The following is a 22035-nucleotide window of genomic DNA, read 5'->3' on the forward strand; positions in this document are numbered from 1 at the left end:
GCAGGAAAGCCTTGGACATGCAAGGAAAAATTCACAGCAGGCGGGGCAATCGACAGGGCCTGAAATCTCCCACTCTTTGAGGAAGGCCAAAGCTAAGACCTTCAGGATCAGAAACTAATCAGAGGCTCCATGGGCTCATAGGGGGCTTCCAGCAGTCCCTCCAGGATCACAGAGAGGTCCCAGGAAGGAAAGCATAGTCTGCAGGAAGTCCTCAGTCACCTGGCACCGCACAGTAAGCATGAGTCCAGAGGGTGCCTACCCAAGGAGGCCCCAAGGACAGGTTTGTAGTTGGCAGTGATGGTGGCCTAGTACACCTTTAAACTAGACAGCGACAGGCCCTGAGGAAGACAAGACTGTAGGAACTCCAGCACTGTACTGAACAGGCAGTGAACTTCATCCTCACAGCGTTTATCGCACCTGAGGTTTAAAAGCCTCCACTTCAGCGCATACAGCTTTCTAGTCGTGGGAGCCCTAGCATCAAATAGAGTCTCCATCACCTCAGATGAGAGGCCTGCCTCTAGTAATTTGTCCCCCTCAGGGACAAGACCCAGTGCTTCCGCATCTTGTGGCAGGAGTGCCCCCCTGCACCTAAGAGAGAAGATCCCTCCTGACAGGAACCTCCCATGGAGTGCTGTCTTGGAGGGAGACTAGGTCCATAAACCAAACTTGAGAGGGCCAACAAGGAGCAACTAAGAGAAGGTTGACTTGATTGTTAGAGCTACCAAGGGAAATGCATACAGATGGGGCCTTGGTCACATTTGTATCAGGGCCTGAACTCACAGAAGCTGGATTAAGCTTTAACCGGTGCCTGGATTCTCTCTCCAGACCCGGTTTGCCAGACCTTCGAAAGTGACACAAAGGTCCCACTAACTATGTTCTCAGTACACCTGGTTATAGACGTAGTACCCGTGTGTGTCACATTAACCTGTTGAAATAGTATCATGCTTGGCCTTCACCAGCAGAGTCCAAACCTGCCCCAGCTGTGACATCAGTGTATACTCTCTCCATAAGTGGGCAGATTCCTCCTGATGAATACTCCCCTTAAGTTGATGATTTATATCTTGGTAGGAACTGCATGTCTTCCCTTCGTTTGGTGAACTCTGAAGCCTTACAGTGGCTGCCAGTTACAACCCATGAAATGGTGTATTGTATTGTGTTCTGTACATGTCTGTGTGCAGGTTGATTCCAGGCCAGAGTTTCAAGCCTGTCCTAGCCTGCCTTGATCCTGCCCCCATATCGATGACATAATAACTAATCTGCTATATAAACAGGAAGCAGAAGAAGAAGGGTGTGTTAGTAGTGGTGGTTCATTGTAGTGTTGTGAGAGATTGATTACTCTGGTGTTGTGATAGTTCTTGTTCTGGTTTTGACTTCTGCCTGTTTCTGACTCTGAGCTTGGTTTACCCTTGTAATTGTTGCTGTGGTTACATTTTGTATATATATCACTGTAATATTGTTTACTGTTTCACTGGCAGTAGGGGTGTGGCTGCCTTTTTTCTTTGGGAGTGGGTTCCTTTTTCCCCTGTGTGTTTCAGTAGGTAGTTAGGGAAGTATTTTTATTTTCTTTGCTTTCAGGTAAGAATAGTTATCTATTAGACCTTTTTGTTTATTATTTTGGCCTGGGCCCACCCTGAAGAGACGCCATTGTACTGTTGGTTGTATACTGTATACTGTTTGATTGTATACACTGTATACTGTATACTGTACTGTTCTATGAAATATACCAATACACTTATCTAGAAACTCTATTTTGTGTATTTGGTTTTTGCCCATTTATAAAGGTATCAAATTATTGGATCCTGAGCTATAATTCTGTGAAGCCCAACCCTAGACTGGGTTGTAACAATCACTTCAGATGAGAGACCTGTCTCCAGTAACTGGTCCCTTTCAGGGACCAGACCCAGTGCTTCCGCATCTTGGGGTAGGACAGGAACCTCCCATGGAGTGCTGTCTTGGAGGGAGACTAGGTACTAGGTAAACCAAACTCAAGAGGGCCAACAAGGAGCAACTAGGAGAAGGTTGACTTGATTGTTAGAGCTACCAAGGGAAATGAGTACAGATGGGGCCTTGGTCACGTTTGTATCATGGCCCGAACTCACTCCACCACCTGGGGGTGGACATGCCACTCCCTAAGCTCAGCACCTATTGGGAGGCAACATCAAGTCTGCCTCCCAGTTTACATGCCCTAGTATGAATATTTCTCTCATTGAAAGAAACCTGGTCTCTGCCCAGAGCAGAATCTGCTGCACCAACCTGAATAGGGGAAAAGGACTGCACCGTGAAAGCAAGGCATCTGTCAAAAGAGTCATGTGACGGTGACATGCCCCTAGATTGGAACCAAAGACCATAAACCTTGGGTCTTTCCACACAGTGCATAACCCTTATGAACTCGAGGGGATGTCTGTGAGGAAGAAATCCCACACCCCTGAGGTCTCATGTGAAGCAGACCCAAAGGAATAACGTTGGCTGCTGCCGCCATGAAGCTGAGCGCTCTCTGAAGCTACCATGCTACCAGGTAGTCTGAGAGAGGTATTAGCTTTTTGCTATGCTTGCCTTGTCTAGTGCCCTGAAGCAGTAAGCTGGAAGGGGCTAACCCAGTAAGACATGACACATAAGGAGCATGGTTGGTCATGGCTGAACCCCGAATCACATGAGTTGGCAGGGTAGACAGCAAAGGAGACAGCCTTGGGCATTAGGATTCCTTCTGATCACAGATGAGCTTGGTACACCTGCAAAACTTTGATTGAGTGCAGCACATGTTGCTCTTCATTGAATAAATCGAGCTCCTCAGAGTCTGAGACAGAAAAAGGGCTCACCAATTTTTCGTTCCTTTTCAGCAAACTTAACCTCCAAACTCCATGACTTTAACCTTCTAACCATGAGCATATTTGAACACCTGACCTGGGATCAGGGGCATTGCAGCATGCATTAACAAGACCATAGATATGCATCTACATAACATTTCCAGATTATTTTTGAAGGAAGTGTCTGAAGGAAGATGTCTGGCATGCCTGAAGTGTGGCAAGAGAGCTTGACCTGAGACATTTACTTTCAATGCAACTCAAGGCTGCATCATAGTTTTAGGCTGTGGAAATCCTAGTACCGATGTAATCAAACTGAAGAAGAATGCTTCCCTGCAAGGAGATGTGACAATATCAAGAACAATTGCTGACAGCAAATTGGACCCAATCACCCACAACGGACCTCTGATCCTGCGGTCAATGCCATGTCCAAGCTGTAGAACCTGATGAATGTGTACAGAGAGGACCAGCCTGCTACAACACAAAAATCATGCAATGGCCATGGTATTTACTCATTTGTGCTAAAACAAAACATCACTAGACCAACACATCATCTTAAATTTACACTAGATTTAATTATGTCAGCGGAATAGATGTCACTGATATAGATATCATACCTCAAAGTGATGACAGCACAGATAATTACCTCATACTGTACAAACTACCTGTAGAACAGACTAACTGTGCGTCACCACGTTATTGACTTGGTAGAACTCTTATTCTGACAACTAAAGACAAATAACCTGCCTGATCTGTCTCAGCTTACTATACCCTTAAACAGAAATAATCTAGATGTAATGACTAACAGCATATAACTACTAGCTAGTCTTTTAACATGTTACAATCGTTCAAGCTCTCTGAGATCACAAAATCAGGACGTCTGTTAGTTCCCAGAATATCAAAATCTACTAAAGGTGGTAGGGCATTTTTTGGAATAGCCTTCTGATCATGTTCGAGAATCAGACACACTTTCCCAGTTTAAAGGTAGATTAAAAACCTTTAAAATTCTCTTTAGTCAGACATACACAATACTTCCCATAATCTTGTGCTCTAGTACATGCACATTATCAACTAGTGCTTGCTAGTATTATGAACAGCATCTATGCTAATTTCTCTCCACTGCTTCTTTCTTTCTACCCATCCTGAGCCATCCAGAAATTGTACCAGCTCGATTGTCTTTCATGTCATGAAGATTTTGGACCTTCACTAAGATGAGGCCAACCATGTGAGGATCCTGAGACATCTAGAGATTTGCCAGCTCCAGTTGGATATACTAAAAGGAGATTCCAACTACATGTGGTCCTCAAGGACAACAACCTCCTCATCAATACAACATTTGTCGGACTGTATATTTATAATCACACTCTCCAGTGTCACCCAAAGGAGGATGGGTTCCCCTTTGTTTAAAGGCACTATACAAATGAATTTGAATTTGAATTTACTTGGACATACACTAAGTGGGCCTGTCCCTTGGGGACTTGAGCTCACAAGCCTCAAGAGAAGGGGCGTGAGCAGCCTCCTTCTAGGGAGTGTCAAAGTCAGCCACAATGGCCATCTGCTCCTCCCTATGGGAGCTTGGATCTGGGCAAGAATGACTGGTAGAAATCCCCGGGTGCAGCAAGGGATCAGTTCATTAAATACTACCAGCTGGCATTTAGCCTCCTGGTACCTGTCAACAACTATACTATAGGCATCATCAAAACAAAATTGGGGCTTTCACTAGGAAGGCTTTGTCTTTAATTCCCATCAGATTGAGGCACATGTGCCTCTCTGTGAAGACCATGGCTGCCATTGTATGCCCAATGGTTCAAGCAGACTGTTTGGTAGCACAGTGGGATACCACCACTGTCTCTGGATCTAATCCCTCTGGTTTTTCCAGGTCTCTTTGCCATCCCAAGCAATGCTGACATGACTCTGCATGGTCAAGGAGTTTCCCCAATGAAGTAGACAAAGAAAGATAGCTGTTGAGTGTGTCTTCCGCCCTCAGCAATGCTCCTGTACCTCTGGTTGTGAAGCTACAATACCATTGAATAATTTGAGGCAGGAGGGGAATGAAAACAAGCCAAGTACGGATTCTATCAAGTTCTTAAGAGCTCAGTGTGGAGATCAGGGAAAGCGGGAGATTGCAGTTAGGCGGTTGCATGCAGCCCAAAGTAAGTAAACGAGCATATCCATATTTTTAAAGAAAGAGCAATTCCCAGACCATAGTATGAGCACCTGTTCAGATGGTCAAGGAATTTTGCAAATGTGAATATAGACTTTAAGTTGCAAAAATGTGTAACATCGCGTTTGCCTTTCAGGCAAACCTGCAGCCACCAGCACGCTTCTTTTTAGGCTGCAGCTGAAAAGCATGCAGCTGTAAGAGCCCGAGTTTTGGCGTGCGGACATAGTCTGTGCCAGAGTATTACCAGACAGTAATACGTATTAGAGCGCATAGCGCTCTGAGAGGTAATATATACACTGATAGGAGTTAGAAAAAGAGTTTCCAGTCGAGTCTCAGCGCGGTAAAACTTATCAGAGCATATCGCGTTTTGAGAGGTAACATTGCTACTAGGAGTTCAAAAAGAATGTTTTTGAGTGAGTTTCATGGTGGTAACCTGTATCGGAGTGCAAGTCGCTCAAAGGGGTAATTTCCCATAGAGCGAGGAGTTAACACTGTGCTCTTCCTCGACTGTCTCTTCCGTGCCTGTCTGGTGTAGCCGTCGAGCATCAGTCACACGATTCGGGGAGCTTAAATACACATACTGTGTATAAATATATATATATATATATATATATATATATATACAGTCACAAGCTAACCCCATGCATTTTCCCCTTATTTATTATTGCACCAATTTAAACCTATCCTGTCAGCATTACCTATCCAGCCACACTCTTTCTCTACCTGCTCCAGACACATGTCCAATTTCCTATCCACTAATAGAGTGGAACTGGAATCCCGCCCGTAACAATATGATTAATAAATAAATAGCATTTATTTGACAAATTGAATATGGCAGTGCAGAACTAAGGGCATTGGAATGCCTTTGTCATCATACAACTCAAGCCACAATAGGGGATGCTCCCAAGTATTCCAAAGATAGGTAATACAAAGTTATTGTTTGTCTGTGTCTCACACAAAAGTTACAGGCAGAAGATTACAGGACTGCAAACATAATGTCACTTTTCCTTTCCCGAGTGGGTTCCCCTTATTCAATGAACTTAGAAATATATATATATATATATATATATATACACACACACACACACACACACACACACACACACATATATATATATATATATATATATATATATATATATATATATATATATATATATATATATATATATATATATATATATATATAAAGAAGCCATTATCAAGATAATGCACAGAATAAAATGAATGAGAACTCATGTATTTTTTATTTGTTGGCTGTGGCAATGCATAGTTTAGGGCATGCCCTACCCTACAAATCTTACTACAGAAATAATTGGAATATTAGAGTGGCATTTTAGCAGGTATTATGGAAAATGCTAATTAATTAGCTAATACATATGCATAAGGAAACAACACAACTTGATATGTAGGATGTGGGATTTAAAAAGGATTATATAAAAGCCTAGAGGTCTAGGTGGTTTGGGAGGGATAAGAATGAGTTTCTTGCACACATGGCTTCTGTTCACTCAGGTGAGAGCAGCTGATCCTCCATGCAGCATACAAGGACTGCCCAATCCTCCTCAACTCAGTAAAGATGGGGATATACTGATTGGTGGAATCTTTTCCTTCCATAGCAAATGGGAGCAGCCAGCACAAACTTTCATATCAGGACCCAAAAAAGGAGAATGCACACGTTCAAGGTGAGGAGATATTTAGATAATTTCAATTAGGTTATATTAAATACATATACTGTACAAAATTTATTCCTGTTGTTAATTGTACTTACTGTATTTTCTGAATTTAACTCATTTGCTGAATTTTCCAAATTTAATTTTTTTTATACAGTTTGAACCTGAAAGAATTTCAAAGTGCACAAACAATGGTCTTTGCAATTGAAGAAATCAACAACAGAAGTGATATTCTTCCTGGCATCAGTTTGGGTTATAAAATCTATGATGCATGTGTATCAGTTGAAATAACCACAAGAGCTGCCTTGTCCTTAGTCAATGGTCATGGAGAAAATACAACTTCAGTGCACTGCTCTAAACCTGACACTGTTCAAGCAATTATAGGACAATCATCATCTACCCCGACTATTGCCATCTCTACTACAGTGGGACCATTGCACATTCCTGTGGTAAATCCTACATCCAATTTCAAATTATTAATATGCATTAAACCAAAATAAATTTGCATTATCTACAAATCTGCAGTATTATCTACAGTATGTATTTAAATCTTTATTTACATTTTTATTACAGGTTAGTCACATTGCATCATGTGCATGCCTGAGTGATAGAAAAAAACACCCATCTTTCTTCAGAACGATTCCAAGTGATTACCACCAGAGCAGAGCTTTGGCAAAGCTCGTCAAACATTTTGGATGGACCTGGGTGGGGGCCGTGTGCAGTGATAATGACTATGGGAATAATGGCATAAGTGCATTTATTAGTGCTGCCAAAGAAGAGGGAATCTGTATTGAGTATTCCAAAGCATTTATTAAGACAGACTCCAGAGACAAAATTCTCAATGTAGTTGAAATGATCAAGGCTTCAACCTCCAAAGTGATTGTAGCTTTTGTTGTATACTCTGACTTTGGTTTTCTTTTGAGGGAAATGGTCTTGCAGAACATGACTGGGTTTCAGTGGATTGGAAGTGAGTCCTGGATCTCCGATTTAAATACTTCCAAAGCTGAATGGAAACATATTCTGAAAGGTTCTGTGGGTTTTGCTATCCCAAACACTAAAATCAATAGCCTGGGGTCTTTTCTGAGTAAGCTTAATCCAATGTCTGATGTAGCTATTTACAAAGAGTTATGGGAGACCATATTTGATTGTAAGTTTCCTACAGAAGACAATTCTGAGCTTAAACGATTGTGCAAGGGCAATGAAAGTCTCAGTCATGTTCAAAACATTTATACAGATGTATCAGACTTGCGAGTTGCAAATAATGTTTACAAGGCTGTGTATGCTGTAGCTTATGCCCTACATAACAGTTATGGATGTTCAGAGATGGACAGTGGGCAAGAAGGTGCTCAGGTGTGTACAATCCTAGCAGAACACCAGCAAACCTGGAAGGTAAGCACAACAAAATACACTGGGGGAAAATATGTACTTATGTGCTTAAATAAAACATATGCAACACTTCCTTTAGATAGTGAATGAGTTGAAGAAAATCCGTTTCACAACTACAACAGGAGAAGATGTATTCTTTGATGAGAATGGAGACCCAGCAGCACGTTATGATGTGCTGAACTGGCAGCAAGGTAACGATGGTAAAACAGTATTTGTTAAAGTGGGCTTCTATGATGCCTCTCTGCAAACACACCTTCAGCTGTCAATTAACAACAACAGCATAGTCTGGGCCCACAACAAAACAGAGGTAAATAACAGTTTCTATGAATATAGATTTTTCTATGGTGTATTCATAAATACAGCACCTTATTATTACTGAAATGCAATAAAGAATTGTTTCAGAAAATACTTTATAATTATTTGCACTTAATGTTTTGCAGGTGCCAGTCTCTGTGTGTAGTCCAAGTTGTCCCCCAGGCACCAGGAAGGCTGTACAGAAAGGAAGGCCAATTTGCTGCTTTGACTGTATACCATGTGCAGAGGGAGAAATCAGTAATATAACAGGTATATATAATAGTATTTTTTAAAAATGCACACATGAAGGGAAAGATACAATGCAATATGCATGTCAAATTGATTTTTTTTCTCTAGATTAATAAAGCACAAATTAACAGAAAGGTAAAATGCAGTATGCATGGAAAATTGATATTCATCTTCTCTTCTTCAGATGCTATATCTTGCATCAAGTGCCCACCTGAACTGTGGTCTAATGACAAGAAAGATACCTGTGTCTTAAAGCTTGTGGAATTCCTGTCATTTGAGGAAATAATGGGAATCATTCTTGTATCATTTTCTTTGTTAGGAGCTTTGTTTACTATCTGCATTGCTTTAACTTTTTTTAAACACAAGGACACACCAATTGTTAGAGCAAATAATTCTGAGCTGAGCTTCCTGCTGCTCTTCTCTCTGACTCTGTGTTTTCTCTGTTCAGTCACATTCATTGGTCAGCCCTCTGAGTGGTCCTGTATGCTGCGCCACACAGCATTTGGGATTACCTTTGTCCTCTGTATCTCCTGTGTTCTGGGGAAAACTGTAGTGGTGTTAATGGCCTTCAGGGCTACACTTCCAGGAAGTAATGTCATGAAATGGTTTGGGCCTCTACAGCAGAGACTCAGTGTACTCGGCTTCACGCTTGTACAGGTCATTATTTGTATACTTTGGTTAACAATATCTCCTCCTTTTCCCTACAAAAATATGAAATACTACAAGGAAAAGATTATATTAGAATGTCATGTAGGCTCAGTTATTGGTTTCTGGGCTGTTCTGGGTTATATAGGACTTTTGGCCCTTTTGTGTTTTATCTTGGCTTTTCTGGCCCGGAAGTTGCCTGACAATTTCAATGAAGCCAAATTCATCACATTCAGCATACTTATATTCTGTGCAGTTTGGATCACATTTATTCCTGCTTATGTCAGCTCTCCTGGAAAATTCACCGTAGCTGTAGAGATATTTGCTATTTTAGCATCAAGCTTTGGTTTATTATTCTGTATATTTGTTCCAAAGTGTTATATAATTATACTGAAACCAGAGAAGAATACAAAGAAGCAAATGATGGGTAAAGCATCTGTGAATTGAATTTAGCTGTCCAGATCTTCACCAATACAAATATCTGATTAAATTACATATGTAAAGAACATGTTCTGCCTTAAATAAAAGCTTTAAAAATAATATAGAATAGAGATTTACAACTTCATCAACTGTGGTTAATGAAGTATCTGGCAGAAGTGAGTACACCCCTCACATTTTTGAAAATATTTTATTATATCTTTTCATGTGACAACACTGAAGAAATGACACTGAGCTACAATGTAAAGTCATGCCTCAGGCATGCTCACTTTTCATGCCTGAGACCTTGTAACACTAACGAGTCACATGACACCGGGGAGAGAAAATGGCTAATTGGGCCCAATTTGGACATTTTCACTTAGGGGTGTACTCACTTTTGTTTAGACATTAATGGCTGTGTGTTAAGTTATTTTGAGAGGACAGCAAATTTACACTGTTATACAAGCTATATACTCACGACTTTACATTGTAGCTCAGTGTCATTTCTTCAGTGTTGTCACATGGAAAGTTATAATAAAATATTTACAAAAATGTGAGGGGTGTACTTACTTGTGAGATACTGTAAACTGCAACATTTTAACTGACTTTATAGTACTACATGGTTAGTGGTGAGTGCCAGAAGTATGGTGACATTATTAATGTATGTTTTCACATATATGTTTTACATTTACATTTACATTTACAGCATTTGGCAGATGCCCTTATCCAGAGCGACGTACATAAGTGCTTAAATCTCTAACATTGAATACATTAATGCTGGCTCACTAAGTTACATACTTAAGATACCATGAGTTTAAAACATTTGTTCAAAGTTACAATGAACAGTTTTAAGCTGTTTTCCCTCAAAAGTTGTATTATTTCAATTATTTTCTGTAATCTGTTTTCTGTAATTTAATAGATCATGAGAAACATACTGCACACACATTTCTCAGTTCAATGTCAAAAGCCTATTATCAATAAAAGTAAATGTTCCTAAGCAGTATAAGGGACTGTTTTTCAATGCTTGTGGTGTAACATTAAGGTATGGAAAAATTGGCAAAATGCAAAATATCTGTGACAAATTGAGCAGGAGGGGGGCACAGTGGCTTAGTGGTTAGCACGTTCGCCTCACACCTCCAGGGTCGGGGTTCGATTCCCGCCTCCGCCTTGTGTGTGTGTGTGGAGTTTGCATGTTCTCCCCGTGCCTCGGGGGTTTCCTCCGGGTACTCCGGTTTCCTCCCCCGGTCCAAACACATGCATGGTAGGTTGATTGGCATCTCTGGAAAATTGTCCGTAGTGTGTGATTGTGTGAGTGAATGAGAGTGTGTGTGTGTGTGTGCCCTGCGATGGGTTGGCACTCCGTCCAGGGTGTATCCTGCCTTGATGCTCGATGACGCCTGAGATAGGCACAGGCTCCCCGTGACCCGAGGTAGTTCGGGTAAGCGGTAGAAGATGAATGAATGAATGAAAAAATTGAGCAGGATAACTCTGTCCAAAAATATTCCAGAGAATCGGATTTTCTTTTCAGGATTTAATTTCAGCTGTAGCCTGTAATAAACTAGCACAAAATCAAACAATTACTCCTCAGTCAGAGCCGATCCTGACGTTTCCGGGGCCCTAAGCAAAATTCTGCTAAGGGGCCCTCCTACCTGACCCATGAGCCATGTAAACCATTTGCCACACATTCACACTTGCACTGGCAGCACTGCACAGCTAATTTAGCTAGTCAGATAGAGACTAGAGACAGAATCACATCAACTTAACTTTACTGTTATTTGCTCTTGCTGACATCAAACTTGAAGAGAACACAAGTTTACCTGCTTGCTGTTCTCGCATTTCACTCTCATTTTGTTTATTTTTTCTCTTTTCATGGCCAGATGGATAGCTCCGCTTCATATTGTCATCTACACAGTAAACATTAACACGTGCTGTAAAATGAGGCAGGGGGAGGCAGGGCCTTGCGTAATTTGCGGGGCCCTAAGAAACTTGCGTAGTGAGCGTATAGGGCCGATCGGCTCTGTCATCAGTTATTTTGTTTATCTCTTCACGTGTAACTGTCTTCAAAACAATCCCCAGACCATACTTTAGCATCTGTTCAGCAGGTCAAGCACATTTCTAAGCTGTGACTAGAGGCTCTAGGAAATATGATTAACAATTAAATTGCATTGAATTGCAATTTAATATGTTACAGCAGGTGAAAGGACATTGGAATTTCTGTGGCATCATACATCTCAAGCCAAAACAGAAAATGCTCCCAACAAAAGGTGATAATACAAATATTTAAAGACAAAAGAGTTACAAGCAGAGGGTTACAGGACTGCAAAGACCATGTGAGTCTTCCTTTTCCTAGTGGTTTCTGTTCTACAAAGTATAAGGTCAGTCCATACCATGGGAATGAAAGGGACATTTAGCCTTAAAAAGTTTCTCTTAATACATTACAGACTAATTAAGTATTATCTGGAGTTTATCTACTTAATGTAGATAAATTCAAAAAACATTAGCAAGATAATATACAGTAAGAACTGAATAAGAAACCTTGTTGAATATGGCCATTCTGTATTTTTACATATACATGTATATTAATTGTAATATTATATTCATTGGCTGTAGCTATGTACAATATCATACTCCATCAATCAATTCAATTCTGATATTAGTTCAGAAATATTTGAAATATCACACTTGCATTTTAGCAGGTATTATGGAAAAATGCAAAATAATGAGCTTGCTGATATGCATATGTAATCATTTCACCTTGACGTCTAGGTATTGTGGGAGTTAAAAAGATTATATAAAAGCTTAGAGATCTAGGTGCTTTGGGAGGGATGAGAATGAGTTTCTTGCACACATGGCTTCTATTCACTCAGGTGAGAGCAGCTGATCCTCCCTGCAGCATCCAAGGACTGCCCAATCCTCCTCAACTCAGTAAAGATGGGGATATACTGATTGGTGGAATCTTCAACTTTCACAGCAAATGGGAGCAGCCAGCACGAACATTTACTTCAGGGCCCAAGAAAGGAGAATGCATTCGTTCAAGGTTAGAGAGTAGTATAGTAGGATAGGGCATAAGGATAATATCAATAAAAATTAGGTTTTATCAAATGTATATTCCAAAATAATTCTCGTTGTTCATTTTGCAAAACTTATTCTGAATTACATTGTGATTTATGTTGTTTTCTAAAGTTTGGCCCTGAAATCATATCAAAGTGCGCAAGCTATGATATTTACAATTGAAGAAATCAACAACAGAAGTGATATTCTTCCTGGCATCAATTTGGGTTATAAAATCTATGATACATGTGGAACATCTGAATTGGCCACAAGAGCTGCCTTGTCTTTAATCAATGGTCATGGAGAAAATACAACTTCAGTGCACTGCTCCAAACCTGACACTGTTCAAGCAATTATAGGACATTCTGCATCTACCCCGACTATTGCCATCTCTACTGCAGTAGGACCTTTGCAAATTCCTTTGGTAAATCTTAATTTGAAATTATAAAAATGATTTAAACTGAAATTGCACTTGCATTGCATGTTATGTAGGCAATTTGTATTAATTTTCATTAAATGAAAAGAAAACATACAAAGTGGTATTATCTACAGTTTATATTTAAACCAAATATATTTATTACAGGTTAGTCACATTGCATCATGTGCATGTCTAAGTGACAAAAAAACACACCCATCATTTTTCAGAACAATTCCCAGTGATTACTACCAGAGCAGAGCTTTGGCAAAGCTTGTCAAACATTTTGGATGGACCTGGGTGGGGGCCGTGTGCAGTGATAATGACTATGGGAATAATGGCATAAGTGCATTTATCAGCGCTGCCAAAGAAGAGGGAATCTGTATTGAATATTCCAAAGCATTTATTAAGACAGACTCCAGAGGAAAACTTCTCAACATGGTTGAAATGATCAAGGCTTCAACCTCCAAAGTGATTGTAGCATTTGTTGCATACTCTGACTTTGCTTTTCTTCTGAGGGAAATGGTCTTGCAGAACATGACTGGGTTTCAGTGGATTGGAAGTGAGTCCTGGATCACTGATGTAAACACTGCCAATGCTGAATGGCAGCATATTCTGAAGGGGTCTGTGGGTTTTTCCATCCCAAATGTTAAAATCAATGGCCTAGGGTCATTTTTGACTAAGCTTAAACCATATTATGATGAAGGTATTTACAAGGAGGTTTGGGAGACCATATTTCAATGTAAATTTGTAACACAAGAAAACACTGAGATGAAACAACTGTGCAACAGCAATGAAATCCTTGCTCAAGTTCAAAACAGTAGTACAGATGTTACAGACTTACGAATTCCAAATAACGTTTATAAGGCTGTGTATGCTGTGGCTTATGCTCTACATAACAGTTATGGCTGTACAGAGAGGGACAATGGACAAGAAGGTGCTATTGCATGTACAAAATTAGCAGATTACAAGCAACCCTGGAAGGTAAGTGCAATAAATAAGACCCCAGAAAAATGTGCTTAACTCATGTGCTTAACTAAAAAGTATGCAACACTTCCTTTAGATACTGAATGAGTTGAAGAAAATTCGTTTCACGACTACAACAGGAGAAGATGTATTCTTTGATGAGAATGGAGACCCAGCAGCACGTTATGATGTGATGAACTGGCAGCAAGGTAACGATGGTAAAACAGTATTTGTTAAAGTCGGCTTCTATGATGCCTCTCTGCAAACACACCTTCAGCTGTCAATTAACAACAACAGTATAGTCTGGGCCCACAACAAAGCAGAGGTAAATAAAAATATATATGCCATTATAAAATGTTCATATAAATGTTGTAAGCATTTTATTATTACATATAAGAAATAATGTTTTTCAGGAAATAATAAATATATGCACTTTGTAATGTTTTGCAGGTGCCAGTCTCTGTGTGTAGTCCAAGTTGTCCCCCAGGTACCAGGAAGGCTGTACAGAAAGGAAAGCCAATCTGCTGTTTTGACTGTATTCCATGTGCAGAGGGAGAAATCAGTAATATAACAGGTATAATGTATAGTATATTTGATTAATAAAGCACAAATTAACAGAAAGGTAAAATGCAGTATTCATGGAAAATTGATATTCATCTTCTCTTCTTCAGATGCTATATCTTGCATCAAGTGTCCACCTGAACTGTGGTCGAATGAGAAGAGAGATAACTGTGTCTTAAAGCTCGTGGAATTCCTGTCATTTGAGGAGATAATGGGAATCATTCTTGTATCATTTTCTTTGTTAGGAGTTTTGTTCACTATCTGTATTGCTGTAACTTTCTTTAAACACAAGGACACACCAATTGTTAGAGCAAATAATTCTGAACTGAGCTTCTTACTGCTCTTTTCTCTGACTCTGTGTTTTCTCTGTTCACTTACTTTCATTGGTCAGCCCTCTGAGTGGTCCTGTATGCTGCGTCACACAGCGTTTGGGATCACCTTTGTCCTCTGTATCTCCTGTGTTCTGGGGAAAACTGTAGTGGTGTTAATGGCCTTCAGGGCTACACTTCCAGGAAGTAATGTCATGAAATGGTTTGGGCCTCCACAGCAGAGACTCAGTGTACTCGCCTTCACTCTTGTACAGGTCATTATTTGTGTACTTTGGTTAACAATATCTCCTCCTTTCCCCTACAAAAATATGAAATACTACAAGGAAAAGGTTATATTAGAATGTCATGTAGGCTCAGATATAGGTTTCTGGGCTGTACTGGGTTATATAGGACTTTTAGCTCTTTTATGTTTTATCTTGGCTTTTCTGGCCCGGAAGTTGCCTGACAATTTCAATGAAGCCAAATTCATCACATTCAGCATACTTATATTCTGTGCAGTTTGGATCACATTTATTCCTGCTTATTTCAGCTCTCCTGGAAAATTCACTGTAGCTGTAGAGATATTTGCCATTTTAGCATCAAGCTTTGGTTTATTATTCTGCATATTTGTTCCAAAGTGTTATATAATCGTACTGAAACCAGAAAAGAATACAAAGAAGGAAATGATGGGTAAAGCATCTGCGAAATGAATTTAGCTGTCCAGATCTTCACCAATACAAATATCTGATCAAATTAAGTAACATCTGTAAGGAATATATACTAATATAAATGAAAGCTTTAAAAATAGTTTAGTCTAAAGATGTATAACTTCAGTAACTGTGGTACATAAACTGGAATATTTTAAATTAACTTTAAATACTGAACCATTTATATCTAGTTAGCAGTTAGTGCCAGAAGTATGGTGACAATCAATGCATGTTTTGACATATTTTGTGGCTGTTTTCCTTCAAAAATATTATCTGAGAAAATAATAATTTTTTTTTAATAATTTGCACAATAGAATATATCTTAAGAAACACTCTACACACATTTCTCAGTTCAATATCAAATGCTTTTAATCAATAAATGTATCTAAGCAGTATAAGTATAAGGGACTGTTTTTCTATGCTTGTGGTGTAACACTAAGGTATGTAAAATTGGGAAAATGCAATTTATCTGTAACAAATTGAGCAAGTTAACTCTGTCAAATAATATTCCCCCAAATCAGATTTTTCTTTTAGCATTAAATTGCAGCAATATCCTGTAATAAATTAGCACAAATTCAAATTATTACTCCTTAGTTCATTTATCTTTTTACACGTCTTCCAAACAATTCCCAGACTATACTATGAGCACCTGTTCAGCAGGTTAAGCACTTTTGTAAGATTTGGTTAATATGGTTAACAAATAAATAGCATTGACACGTAATATTTCAGTGCAGAGGGAAGGACATCGGCATGACTTTTTCATTATACATTTCAAGCAAAAACAGTGGATGCTCCTAAGCACTTCAAATGTGAAGGTCATAATAATACCTTTGTACTGATTGCCTGTGTCTCACACAAAAGAGAGTCACAGGACTGCAGGGACAATGTGACTTTTCCTTTTCCCAGTGGTTTTCAGTGTAGGCACTTTATGCTCAGGCCCTTCCATGGCATGGATTAGGACATTTATCATGACAGAATTACCATAAACATAGATACTTTTTACTTTATCTATGTTTTAAAATTTGTTATCGTATCATGCTAATTGTCCTAATGGAGCATGTCCTACTCTGTCCATCAATTCAATACAACACCGAGTCCAGAAATTTCTGGAATATCAAAGGAATTATGCAAAATGCAAATTAATGAGCCTGCAGATTTGCATAAGTAATCACTACACCTTGATGTCTAGGTATTGTGGGATGTAAAATGGATTATATAAAAGCTTAAAGTTCTAGGTGGTTTGGGAGGGACGAGAATGAGTTTCTTGCACACATGGCTTCTATTCACTCAGGTGAGAGCAGCTGATCCTCCCTGCAGCATCCAAGGACTGCCCAATCCTCCTCAACTCAGTAAAGATGGGGTTATACTGATTGGGGGGATTTTTTCCTTCCACAACAAATGGGAGCAGCCAGCACAAACATTTACCACAGGGCCTAAGAAAGGAGAATGCATAAGGTGAGTGGGCATAAGGACAATTTCAAAATGAATGAGGTTATGTTAAAAGCATATTCTTTAATTATTTGCATTATACATTTTACAAGTTATTTTGATTTATATTGTGATTTTGTTCCAAAGTTTGAACCTTAGAGAATTTCAAAGTGCACAAACAATGATGTTTACAATTGAAGAAATCAACAACAGAAGTGATATTCTGCCTGGCATCAATTTAGGTTATAAAATTTATGACGCATGTGCAACAGTTGAAATGACCACAAGAGCTGCTTTGTCCTTAGTCAGTGGTCATGGAGAAAATACAACTTCAGTGCACTGCTCCAAACCTGACACTGTTCAAGCAATTATAGGGCAAACATCATCTAGCCCCACTATTGCCATCTCTACTACAGTGGGACCTTTGCAGATTCCTGTGGTAAATCCTATGTCTAATTTAAAATTACAGTCATGCATTAAATGGAAATTACACTTGCATGTCATGCATTTTATTGCCTTGTACTTGTACATGTGTAATGACAATAAAATTACATCTAATCTAGTCTAATATAGGCAGTTTGTATTGATCCTCATGAAATGAAATCCTAGGAAGTTGTATCATGTATAGTTTATATTTAAACCAATGACCTTTATTACAGGTTAGTCACTTTGCAACATGTGCATGTCTAAGTGACAGAAAAAAACACCCATCTTTCTTCAGAACAATTCCCAGTGATTATTTCCAAAGCAGAGCTTTGGTAAAGCTCGTCAAACATTTTGGATGGACCTGGGTGGGGGCCTTGTGCAGTGATAATGACTATGGGAATAATGGCATAAGTGCATTTATCAGTGCTGCCAAAGAAGAGGGAATCTGTATTGAGTATTCCAAAGCATTTTTTAAGACAGACTCCAGAGACAAAATTTCAAAAATAATTGAGATTATCAAGGCTTCAACGTCCAAAGTGATTGTAGCTTTTGTTGCAAACTCCGACTTTGGTTTTCTTCTGAGGGAAATGGTCTTGCAGAACATGACTGGGTTTCAGTGGATTGGAAGTGAGTCCTGGATCTCGGATGTGAACACTGCCAATGCTGAATGGAAACATATTCTGAAAGGGGCTGTGGGTTTTGCTATCCCCAAAGCCAGTATCAATGGCCTAGGGTCATTTCTGACTAAGCTTAATCTAGTTACTGATGTTAGTCTTTACAAGGAGGTTTTCGAGACCATATTTCAATGTAAATTTCTAACACAAGAAAACGTTGAAATGAAACAGTGCAAAGGCAATGAAAGCCTCACTCAAGTTCAAAACAGTACTACAGATGTTACAGACTTACGAATTGCAAATAATGTTTATAAGGCTGTGTATGCTGTGGCATATGCCCTACATAAGAGTTATGGTTGTACAGAGCGGGTCAATGGACAAGAAGGTGCTATTACATGTACAAAATTAGCAGATTACCAGCAACCCTTGAAGGTAAGTGCAACAAAATAGACTCATGAAAAATATGTATTTATACAGTATTTATAACTGAGTATGCAACACTTCCTTTAGATAGTGAATGAGCTGAAGAAAATCCGTTTCACGACTACAACAGGAGAGGATGTATTCTTTGATGAGAATGGAGACCCAGCAGCACGCTATGAAGTGCTAAACTGGCAGCAAGGTAAAGATGGTAAAACAGTATTTGTTAAAGTTGGCTTCTATGATGCCTCTCTGCAAACACACCTTCAGCTGTTGTTTAACAACAACACTATAGTCTGGGCCCACAATAAACCAGAGGTAAATAACAGCTATATAAATAATAATTATGATGTGTACAATAGAGATGTATTATTAAAAGTACACAATATAAATGATTTTCAGGTGCCAGTCTCTGTGTGCAGTAACAGTTGTACCCCGGGCTTCAGGAAGGCTGTACAGAAAGGAAGGCCAATCTGCTGCTTTGATTGTATACCATGTGCAGAAGGGGAAATCAGTAATATAACAGGTATAATTTTAAAGTTTTTCATGTCAGTGATGTAGACAAGTCATTGTATGATTTAAAGTTGTATTAGACTATTAAACAAACTAGAAAAAATAATTAACGTATTTTTCTTTAGATTCTATATCTTGCATCAAGTGCCCTCCTGAACTGTGGTCTAATGAAAAGAGAGATACCTGTGTCTTAAAGTTGGTGGAATTCCTGTCATTTGAGGAGTTAATGGGAATCATTCTTGTATCATTTTCTTTGTTAGGAGTTTTGTTCACTATCTGTATTGCTGTAACTTTCTTTAAACACAAGGACACACCAATTGTTAGAGCAAACAACTCTGAGCTGAGCTTCCTGCTGCTCTTCTCTCTGACTCTGTGCTTCCTTTGTTCACTTACATTCATTGGTCGGCCGTCTCAGTGGTCCTGTATGCTGCGTCACACAGCGTTTGGGATCACCTTTGTCCTCTGTATCTCCTGTGTTCTGGGGAAAACTGTAGTGGTGTTAATAGCTTTCAGGGCTACACTTCCAGGCAGTAATGTCATGAAATGGTTTGGGCCTCTACAGCAGAGACTCAGTGTACTCGCCTTCACTCTTGTACAGGTCATTATTTGTGTACTTTGGTTAACAATATCTCCTCCTTTTCCATACAATAATATGAACTACTACAAGGAAAAGATTATATTAGAATGTCATGTAGGCTCAGTTATAGGTTTCTGGGCTGTTCTGGGTTATATAGGACTTTTGGCTCTTTTATGTTTTATTTTGGCTTTTCTGGCCCGGAAGTTGCCTGACAATTTCAATGAAGCCAAATTCATCACATTCAGCATACTTATATTCTGTGCAGTTTGGATCACATTTATTCCTGCTTATGTCAGCTCTCCTGGAAAATTCACTGTAGCTGTAGAGATATTTGCTATTTTAGCATCAAGCTTTGGTTTATTATTCTGCATATTTGTTCCAAAATGTTATATAATAATACTGAAACCAGAAAAGAATACAAAGAAGCAAATGATGGCAAAATGATGGTCTGTGAAATAAATTTAGCTGCCTATATCTTCAATACTAAGATCTGTTTAAATAAACTAACATATGTAAACAACATTTGCTAATGTAAATGAAAGCTTTAAAAACAGTTTAGCATAAAGATGTAAAACGTCAACTACTGTGGTACATAAACTGATATTTTATCTGACTTTAGTACTAAATGTATATAGTTTGTAGTTAGTGAAAGAATCATGGTGACATTCAATGTATGTTTTCACATATTTTTGGGCTGTTTTCCCTAAAAAAAAGTTGAATTTCTTATAATAATTTTCTTAATCTGTGCAATAGAATATATCTTAAACACTGATAACAAATTTCTCAGTTCAATGTCATAGGCCTATAATCAATAAAAATAAACGTACCCAAGCAGTGTAAGGGACTGTTTTCTATCCTTGTGGTGTAACATTACGTTAAGGAAAACTGGCAAAATGCTAAATATCTCTGACAAACTGAGCAGGTTGACTGTTCAAAAATATTTCCCAAAATTGGGGTTAGGGTTAGGGTTAGATTATCAAATATGCCATGCCTGCCCGATGACAATATCTGTTACGCTGTTCTGAAATCCCTGGAAATAAGTGCATCCCCTTGTATAACAGTGTACATTTGCTGTCCCCTCAAAATAACTCAACACACAGCCATTAATGTCTAAACCGCTGGCCACAAATGTAAGTACACCCATACGTGAAAATGTCCAAATTGGGCCCAAAGTGTCAATATTTTGTTTGGCTACCATTATTTTCCAGCACTGCCTTAAACCTCTTTGGCATGGAGTTCACCAGAACCTCACAGGTTGCCACTGGAGTCTTCTTCCACATTACAGAGCTGGTGGATGGTAGAGACCTTGCGCTCCTCCACCTTCCACTTGAGAATGCTCCACAGATTCTGAATAGGGTTTAGGTCTGGAGACATGCTTGGCCAGTCCATCACCGGTTCTAGTATTCCATGTCCTTGGTCTGCTTGTCTTCAGCAACTGTTTGTGGGCTTTTTTGTGCATCATCTTAAGAAGAGGCTTTCCTCTGGTAAGACAGCCATACAGACCAATTTGATGCAGTGTGCGGCGTATGGTCTGAGCACTTACAGGCTGACCCGCCCACCCCTTTAACCTCTGCAGCAATGCTGGCAGCATTCATACGTCTATTTCCCAAACACAACCTCTGGATAAGACGCGGACCACGTGCACTCAACTTCTTTGGTTGACCATGGTGAGGCCTGTTCTGAGTTGAACCTGTCCTGTTAAACTGATGTATGGTCTTAGTCACCATGCTGTAGCTCAGTTTCAGGGTGTTGGCAATCTTTTTATAGCCTACGCCATATTTAGGTAGAGAAACAAATCTTTTTTTCAGATCCTCAGAGAGTTATTTGCCTTGAGGTGCCATGGTGCTTACAATGGCCAGTGCGATAGTAATAGTGAGAGCACCAAAATCAACACACCCACTCCCCATTCACAACTGAGACCTTGTAAAACCAACGAGTCACATGACACCGGGGGGAGAAAATGGCTAATTGGGCCCAATTTGGACATTTTCACTTATTGGTGTACTCACTTTTGTGGCCAGCGGTTTAGACATTAATGGCTGTGTGTTAAGTTATTTTGAGGGGACAGCAAATTCACACTGTTATACAAGCTGTACACTCACTACTTTACACTGTCATTTCTTTAGTATTGTCACATGAAAAGATATAACAAAATATTTACTAAAATGTGAGGGCTGTACTCACTTCTGTGAGATACAGTACTGTATATTTTACATACATCTAACATTACATTTATTATTCATAAGTGCCTTCTGAACATTTTTCCAACCATACTATGAGCACCTGTTCAGCAGGTCAAGCGCTTTAACACTGTAAGGTGTGAATAGGGAAGAAGAAGGAAAGGCATTGGATTGTCTGTCATCATACACCTCAATTAAAAATAAGGTATGCTCCCAAGCACTCCAAAGGTGATAACACATAGT

The 22035-nt window shown here is 39.3% G+C and overlaps 3 protein-coding genes across 3 annotated transcripts; all 3 read left to right on the plus strand.

The window, feature by feature from the left end:
- Nucleotides 1-6510: 6510 nt before the first annotated feature.
- On the plus strand, nucleotides 6511-9656 carry LOC132851461 (extracellular calcium-sensing receptor-like). The gene is made up of 6 exons (XM_060878359.1): nucleotides 6511-6647; nucleotides 6793-7084; nucleotides 7209-8024; nucleotides 8101-8328; nucleotides 8462-8585; nucleotides 8749-9656. Exons 2-6 carry the CDS (start codon nucleotides 6827-6829, stop codon nucleotides 9654-9656), a joined length of 2334 nt encoding a protein of 777 aa, XP_060734342.1. The 5' UTR covers nucleotides 6511-6647; nucleotides 6793-6826.
- A 3160-nt stretch (nucleotides 9657-12816) lies between these two features.
- On the plus strand, nucleotides 12817-15637 carry LOC132851465 (extracellular calcium-sensing receptor-like). Its single transcript, XM_060878364.1, has 5 exons — nucleotides 12817-13101; nucleotides 13261-14076; nucleotides 14156-14383; nucleotides 14509-14632; nucleotides 14730-15637. The coding sequence occupies exons 1-5, from the start codon at nucleotides 12844-12846 to the stop codon at nucleotides 15635-15637; spliced, it is 2334 nt and encodes a 777-aa protein (XP_060734347.1). The 5' UTR covers nucleotides 12817-12843.
- Nucleotides 15638-16985: 1348 nt separating this feature from the next.
- On the plus strand, nucleotides 16986-20056 carry LOC132851463 (extracellular calcium-sensing receptor-like). The gene is made up of 6 exons (XM_060878362.1): nucleotides 16986-17089; nucleotides 17210-17501; nucleotides 17722-18534; nucleotides 18613-18840; nucleotides 18925-19048; nucleotides 19161-20056. The coding sequence occupies exons 2-6, from the start codon at nucleotides 17244-17246 to the stop codon at nucleotides 20054-20056; spliced, it is 2319 nt and encodes a 772-aa protein (XP_060734345.1). The 5' UTR covers nucleotides 16986-17089; nucleotides 17210-17243.
- The last annotated feature ends 1979 nt before the right edge of the window (nucleotides 20057-22035 follow it).

The sequence above is a fragment of the Tachysurus vachellii genome, chromosome 9 (assembly GCF_030014155.1).
Source record: "Tachysurus vachellii isolate PV-2020 chromosome 9, HZAU_Pvac_v1, whole genome shotgun sequence".
NCBI lineage: Eukaryota > Metazoa > Chordata > Actinopteri > Siluriformes > Bagridae > Tachysurus > Tachysurus vachellii.

What these genes read in the sequence shown, in the direction of transcription:
- LOC132851465 (XM_060878364.1), top strand. Translation starts at nt 12,844, where the DNA reads ATGATATTTACAATTGAAGAAATCAACAACAGAAGTGATATTCTTCCT. An exon ending in GACCTTTGCAAATTCCTTTG is followed by an intron (nt 13,102 to 13,260) that starts GTAAATCTTAAT and finishes TATTTATTACAG; the next exon opens with GTTAGTCACATTGCATCATG. An exon ending in AGAAATCAGTAATATAACAG is followed by an intron (nt 14,633 to 14,729) that starts GTATAATGTATA and finishes TCTCTTCTTCAG; the next exon opens with ATGCTATATCTTGCATCAAG.
- LOC132851461 (XM_060878359.1), top strand. Translation starts at nt 6,827, where the DNA reads ATGGTCTTTGCAATTGAAGAAATCAACAACAGAAGTGATATTCTTCCT. An exon ending in AACACCAGCAAACCTGGAAG is followed by an intron (nt 8,025 to 8,100) that starts GTAAGCACAACA and finishes CACTTCCTTTAG; the next exon opens with ATAGTGAATGAGTTGAAGAA. An exon ending in AGAAATCAGTAATATAACAG is followed by an intron (nt 8,586 to 8,748) that starts GTATATATAATA and finishes TCTCTTCTTCAG; the next exon opens with ATGCTATATCTTGCATCAAG.
- LOC132851463 (XM_060878362.1), top strand. Translation starts at nt 17,244, where the DNA reads ATGATGTTTACAATTGAAGAAATCAACAACAGAAGTGATATTCTGCCT. An exon ending in ATTACCAGCAACCCTTGAAG is followed by an intron (nt 18,535 to 18,612) that starts GTAAGTGCAACA and finishes CACTTCCTTTAG; the next exon opens with ATAGTGAATGAGCTGAAGAA. An exon ending in GGAAATCAGTAATATAACAG is followed by an intron (nt 19,049 to 19,160) that starts GTATAATTTTAA and finishes ATTTTTCTTTAG; the next exon opens with ATTCTATATCTTGCATCAAG.